At 37.0% G+C, this 7165-nt stretch overlaps 1 protein-coding gene across 1 annotated transcript in view; it reads left to right on the top strand.

The window, feature by feature from the left end:
- The window catches only part of hpxb (hemopexin b), a 10757-nt gene extending 9340 nt beyond the window's left edge, over positions 1-1417 (top strand). The window contains exon 10 of the mRNA XM_016552012.1: positions 1173-1417. Coding sequence (XP_016407498.1) covers positions 1173-1399 — 227 coding nt within the window. The 3' untranslated portion in view covers positions 1400-1417. The remainder of the gene's footprint in view (positions 1-1172) is intronic.
- The last annotated feature ends 5748 nt before the right edge of the window (positions 1418-7165 follow it).

Here is a 7165-nt window from a genome sequence, read left to right as displayed (position 1 = left end):
ACTATTTACACTCCTGTTGCTAAAGAAAATGCTGCTATTTTAGTGTAAACAGAATTTATCATTATTTGCACTTAGTGTAGAATATATCGCTTTTTCCACTTAGTGTAACTGCCAAAAATATCATTGTTCAGTTAAAGACAGCTTAGTGTTGATTCAGTTCTGTCCAATATGTAAAGTTCATCAATTATGAAATGAGTTCAATTGGGCAATATAGCATTATTCACTAATATGAAGCCTTATTAACAAGCCTTTATAAAAAGAAGGGTTAGCACATTTGCTTGTAAGGTAACAACCTTGACAGTGTTGCTAAAGAAAATGCTGCTATTTTAGTGTAAACAGAATTTATCATTATTTGCACTTAGTGTAGAATATATCGCTTTTTCCACTTAGTGTAACTGCCAAAAATATCATTGTTCAGTTAAAGACAGCTTATTGTTGATTCAGTTCTGTCCAATATGTAAAGTTCATCAATTATGAAATGAGTTCAATTGGGCAATATTATGGGCCTTATTAACAAGCCTTTATAAAAAGAAGGGTTAGCACATTTGCTTGTAAGGTAACAACCTTGACAGCTGTGCTGAATTAATGTTCCATGTTTGTCATGTGACAACACTTAAGCATACTACTCCGAAACATCTGTGGCTTATTGTATACTGTTTGACACACACACAGAGTTCTTTAAAAAATAGTATGCAGTATGCACTGTGTACTGGGCAGTAAGCTGTCAGCAGTAAGCAAGTATGCCATTTCGAACACAGCCCTTGTCTTTCCCATCTTGCTGGTCAGGTCTTGTCCGTTTGTCTTGTCTTTTTTGTGAGCTCAGTTCTGTCTACCCTGTTTACTTGCACGTGGTATTTTTGTAATTAACAAATGAAGAGTTTATTTGCCAAAACAGTTAACTCCGTTTTGTAAAATTTTCAAAAATCATGTTTTTTTTATTATGTTATGTGTTTTATTTTATTAGTTAGCTGTATTTTTTTAGTTCTTTTTTAACCTAATCAAAATAACCCAACTGCAGTTTGATTGAGATTGAGATAATTGGAATGCACAATGAAAAAACATGGTTTTACATAGTTATTTGTTTTTGCAAACGAACTCTTCAAATATTAAAATTGCTGTTCTCCTGTGTCTCTCAGTTCCTGACATGACGATTGCCTCATTCTCCTCCTCAGGTCAAAAGATGTATGACATTGATCTTGCGGCCACCCCTCGAGCTGTTAAAATGGAGAGACCTATTCCCTTTCCCGAAATTGATGCTGGCTTCTGTGATGCTGACGGTGTAAAGGTGTTTATTGGTCCAGAATACTATTCATATCAAAGCCCAATGATTCTAGCTATGGGCAAGATCAAACCTGCACCTCAAAAGATCTCTCCAGAAAAATTTGGCTGTGAAAAATAAAAGCAAGGCAAGGAAAGAGCTTCAGTTCAATTCAATTCAGTTCAATTCAATTCAATTCAATTCAATTCAATTCAATTCCACACATGATTTATCCCTTAGGGACAATTCACAAGGTCACATGGAGTAACATAAGCAATATATAAATAAATAAATAAATAATGTATATAAATGTATGTGTATACAACAATTTGCAAATAACATAAAGAGGAAAGTCACTGTGTAGTAAACAGGGGGATCAGAGATGGTTGGCTTTTTAAAAGCTGCACCACTTAAGGGACAAAGGTTGCCTTCCTCTTTTGTGTTCTGCACCCTGGACAGTTAAAGGGTTAGTTCACCCAAAAATGAAAATTAGCCTGTGTTTTACTCATCCTCAAGGCATCCTAGGTGTATATGACTTTCTTCTTTCAGATGAATCCAATCGGAGTTATATTAAATTTAACCTTTATTTAACCAGGATAGCATCTCTGAGATTAAACATCTCTTTCATAGGAGTGTCCAGGCCAAAATGGACAGCAGTACAATCAGTTTCATCACAGATTTACAGAACAAAAACAGGCTAAAAACACAGACAACAAAGACCATTTAAAGCCTATTCAGTACAGTAAATCTATTTGTCAGATTACATCCATGTATATTCCATATGTTCCATACACCACATCTCTAACCAAAATATATTACATAAAAGAAGTGAATAACATTGGATGTCATGGGTATCATTTACCAGAAGACCGTCAACTACAGAGGCAGTTGACCCTATCTTTTATCTGAAGAAGCAGCTCCTTAATCACACAGCTCCTTAGTTAAAAATAGATAGGATAAATATTTGAATCATACTTAAAGCAACTCTCTGAACTGAGAAAGGTCAGAGGCAAGTGTTTGTGGAAATGAAAAAACACTTGTTAATAAAAACTATAATACATCTGCTTCAGTATGCAGGAGTTTATGTCCTTTCTTTGGATTTTTCTGAGTAGCTTCACATGAACTAACAAGAACACACTAATATTGGTAATTGTTGATTCACAAACCAGGCAATGAAACAATCACAAACAAATGTATTTACCTGTAGACCACTAAAGAAAAGTTTTAAAAGTATGTCAACTTTATAATTTTAATACATAATTTCCCACAAGTAACGTATAAAGGGTTAGTTCACCCAAAAATGAAAATTAGCCTGTGTTTTACTCATCCTCAAGGCATCCTAGGTGTATATGACTTTCTTCTTTCAGATGAATCCAATCGGAGTTATATTAAAAATTGTCCTGGCACTTCTAAGCTCTATCATTACAGTGGGCGGGTGTTTCTGTTCAGCAGTCCAAAACACGTTAAATAAAGCACGTACATCTGTAATAAAACATGCCTCATATGGCTCCGGGGGGGGGAATGAAGGCCTCCTGTAGCGAATCCATGCATTTTTGTCAGAAAAATATCCATATTTCAAACGTAATAAACACTTTTCTATCACTTACACTATCTGTCATACGCGGAAGCAATTCCGGCAGATGATGTAGGACGTTGGCGTTGCGTGATTAGTGACGAACGCGGAGAGAGAACAAAACAAAACGCCGGTCATGAATTAGAAGCACAAAACTACGATTTGTAAAGAAAAATGTCACGGCCTACATTACATTACTTTTAAATAGGCGAGGAAAATCTTTTTTTACCACAGGTTCATATTAGAATTTTTAACCAAACTTTGTAGGTTTAATTAAAACAGGTAATTTTCAGGTCAAGCAGATGTCAGATGTTACATGATCAAACATACAGTAAATAAGATCTTAGTAAGAGACACATTTAAAAGAAATGGATTTAGAGCAAATAAATAACAATAAAACGAATAAATAAACAAACAAATAAGAATGTCGGAGGATTTCGATATAAGCCAAGAGGAGACTGGCTTTCCTTTGCTAAAGTAAGGATACTTTGCTTCCTTAAACAAACTCGCGACACTGTCATATCTCAGAGGCGCGCGCGACGCATACGTCCCACGTCATCCGCCGGAACGTTTCTGCATACGATTAAAACAGGTAATTTTCAGGTCAAGCAGATGTCAGATGTTACATGATCAAACATACAGTAAATAAGATCTTAGTAAGAAACACATTTAAAATAAATGGATTTAGAGCAAATAAATAACAATAAAACGAATAAATAAACAAACAAATAAATACACACACAAAAAAAACAGCATACGTACTAACAAAATAACCTTTAACCCAGAGCTGAAGTGAAGAAACCAGACAGAAGTGATAGAAAAGTGTTTATTACGTTTGAAATATGGATATTTTTCTGACAAAAATGCATGGATTTGCTACAGGAGGCCTTTATTCATGCCCCTAAGCCGTGTGAGGCATGCTTTATTTAACGTGTTTTTAGACTGTTGAACAGAAACACCCACCCACTGCAATAACTCCGATTGGATTCGTCTGAAAGAGGAAAGTCATTTACACCTAGGATGCCTCGAGGGTGAGTAAAACACAAACTAATTTTCATTTTTGGGTGAACTAACCCTTTAAGCCATCGTTCTGAGGGGAGCCACTCAAAAACAGAAAACAGGACATGTGAAGGATGATCCTGCCAGCTAACCTCAGCATTTGCTGTTCACTCACAGTAGTCCTGACAGGAAGTCCAATAATTTTTTAGCAAACTTTAACTGTACGATCCAAACGATTTCTATTTTGAAGACTGATAGAATGGAACCAACAGACAATAGCGAATGTAATGACACTTTCTATGTAAGAATAGCAGAACGTAGTGAGAGTCTTCTTACTGACACCAAAGGAGTTGAGCTTCCTCAAAAGGTACTGTCGCTGCTGGCATTTCCTCAATATCTCCTCTGTGTTGGAAGTAAATTTCAACAGATTGTCAAAAATTGTACCGAGGTACTTGTACTTCTCAACAATCTCAATAGGCTTTCCATGAATTACAGTAGTGGCTGCCAAAGCCTTCTGCCTCTGCTTATTAGAAAAGGTTACTACCATCTCTTTAGACTTGCTCACATTTAATTCCAAACTGGTGTTATCACACCACTCAACAAATTCTTGAAGAACTGGGCCCTGCTGCTGTGAGCAAACTTAACTAAATGGCAATTGGTTTGAGTGGACCTACAATCATCGGTATACAAAATAGAAAGCAGAGGGGTTTCTGATTATCAGTCATTGTTACAAGCTGCTTAATGATTTTGATGCATTTCTTGTACTAATAAAATTACACTTGTCTGGCATATATTTATTGTCCTGGGTATTTGTACAGTAACAACATTTATGGACATTAGGGCATACTATATTGCTTTTGCATGATTGTTTTCAAAGATAACACATTTTTAATTTCAGTTTTTTATTTTTTTATTTAACCTTTATTTAACCAGGATAGCATCTCTGAGATTAAACATCTCTTTCATAGGAGTGTCCAGGCCAAAATGGACAGCAGTACAATCAGTTTCATCACAGATTTACAGAACAAAAACAGGCTAAAAACACAGACAACAAAGACCATTTAAAGCCTATTCAGTACAGTAAATCTATTTGTCAGATTACATCCATGTATATTCCATATGTTCCATACACCACATCTCTAACCAAAATATATTACATAAAAGAAGTGAATAACATTGGATGTCATGGGTATCATTTACCAGAAGACCGTCAACTACAGAGGCAGTTGACCCTATCTTTTATCTGAAGAAGCAGCTCCTTAATCACACAGCTCCTTAGTTAAAAATAGATAGGATAAATATTTGAATCATACTTAAAGCAACTCTCTGAACTGAGAAAGGTCAGAGGCAAGTGTTTGTGGAAATGAAAAAACACTTGCTAATAAAAACTATAATACATAATTATTTATCCTTGTCAGCAAGAGTTCGTGAGAGCTCCAGCACCCCAAAACAAACCAACAAACCCCAGAAAAAATATGGAAAAGATATGAAGCACGCTTCCTGTGAACTGTGACTTGGACGTGGCATTTAGAGTGTTGTTTCCTAAGCACTCAAACTGGAGCTTAACATTTACAGCAATCAACTCTTCGTGCATTTACCCCGATACGTTGAAAATTTTTAAACGACAAGTTTAGTTTCTGCGTAAATTTGACTAGGAACTTAACAGAGTGGATGTTTCGAAGGGGGGGGGGAATCATAGAATAATCACAGAGCGTTACATGCGTTGTAAATGTTGGTGGGTTTCCGCTTGTGACCCCTCCAAATTCAAACTAACACGGAGGAGCGCACGTCTCCCCTTCTCCTCTATCAGCGAACCACGCCTCATGCTGCCTTCTAACGCCGGCCATATTGACTATTTTAGCTAATCTCCTTGCGGTAGGTTGTAGAGGTTCTGTGATCATCACCGTTATAACAGCGTGCCATTGGATATACCGTGATCGTGACTTGGAAATAACAGTTCGCATTTATCTGGAGTGTGATTACATCTTGGGGGACATTTTCATTATTTTAAAAACGCAGAGCATTCCTGAGGTGAGCTTTTTGGGTTCTTTTTGAGTGTCTTCTCTTGAGCACGTTCTGTGTACGCTTTCTTTCAAGGTGTCTCCTGCCTTTAAGCCGCCTCATTGTCACCACCTCCGCAGAAAGCAAAACAGCATTTGCTGGTTTGTATGGACGGCCCACTAAGCCATTTTAAAAAGCACAGCTTGTGTGCACAAGTGCAATAGATACCAATAACATTTCAAAGGATAATGTAAATCAATCTTTTAATACGAATGGCCTAATCTGCGATTGACAAATTTGGAGTGGAAGGAAAACCAGTTATGAAATTGTCGGTGACCTCTGTTCAAATCTGATTGCTGCACGTGTCATGGACACATATTGTCCAAAGGTAATTTTAATGTATTAAAAACATTACTGGCAACAGGCAGGCCGCCTTGAGTATAACTGGCCACTGTAAAGGCAGTTTGTTGGGTATCAGGCTACTTGTCTCAACTGAACTTACCCCTCACAGCCGTGCCTCTGAATAAAGGTGAGCCTACATCTCAAGCTGACTAGATGCTTTTTATGTGCTATTTTAGAGGCCTCAGAACGTTAAGAAAAGCGCTGGCATTCGGTCGAAGAAGGCGAAATACTAATTTACCAGCTAATTTACATAGAGCCTAATCTCGTAATAGTGTTACTAGATTGCCTGTCGAATGTCAATAATTAAGGTTAAGTAAAAGGGCTGAGACAATGCTTCTGACTTGTTTTACTTGACTGACGATGCTTTAATTCTAATAGGGGCACAGGATAGCCCACAATTGATGAGACATTCTAAAACGCCTTATTCAAACCTGTCGTTGTCACAGGGGCTGCAATTGGTATATATTTAGCAAGGAAGAGCATTCATGTATCATACGTCGTCGCTACGCAAATTCCTCAGTGTATGGAGCTAACGAGAGCGTGGGGTTAGTGATATTGCGTAAATTTGTTCATGCATGCAGATTTCAGAGAACTGCAGACGTACCCTAGTAGTTCATCCAACAAAGCGAGAAGAGGAGTGTGTGCTGCATTGGGCAGTGGTGAGATTTTAGCTTGATACCCGATGGTTAAATTCTGGTAGATCTTAAAACCTCATCTACTTAATCTCATGTCTGTGTGAACTAATCATTCTAGGCTACAGTTTATGCTAGATTATCCTTATGTCAGAGGTTGAATAATATTTGTTCATACATTCATTCAAAATGGGTTTAACAATTGAATGTATTTCACAGAGACTAGAGTTTTGTAAAGATCAGAAGATGTAGTATTTAGAAGATTTCAAGTGTGATTCCACTGTAGGTCACAACAGATGT

This window comes from Sinocyclocheilus rhinocerous, unplaced genomic scaffold (assembly GCF_001515625.1).
Source record: "Sinocyclocheilus rhinocerous isolate Xijiao unplaced genomic scaffold, SAMN03320098_v1.1 scaffold1306, whole genome shotgun sequence".
Taxonomy (NCBI): Eukaryota; Metazoa; Chordata; class Actinopteri; order Cypriniformes; family Cyprinidae; genus Sinocyclocheilus; species Sinocyclocheilus rhinocerous.
The sequence above is the reverse complement of the archived record's forward strand: the minus strand, read 5'-3'. Positions and strand labels throughout refer to the sequence as shown.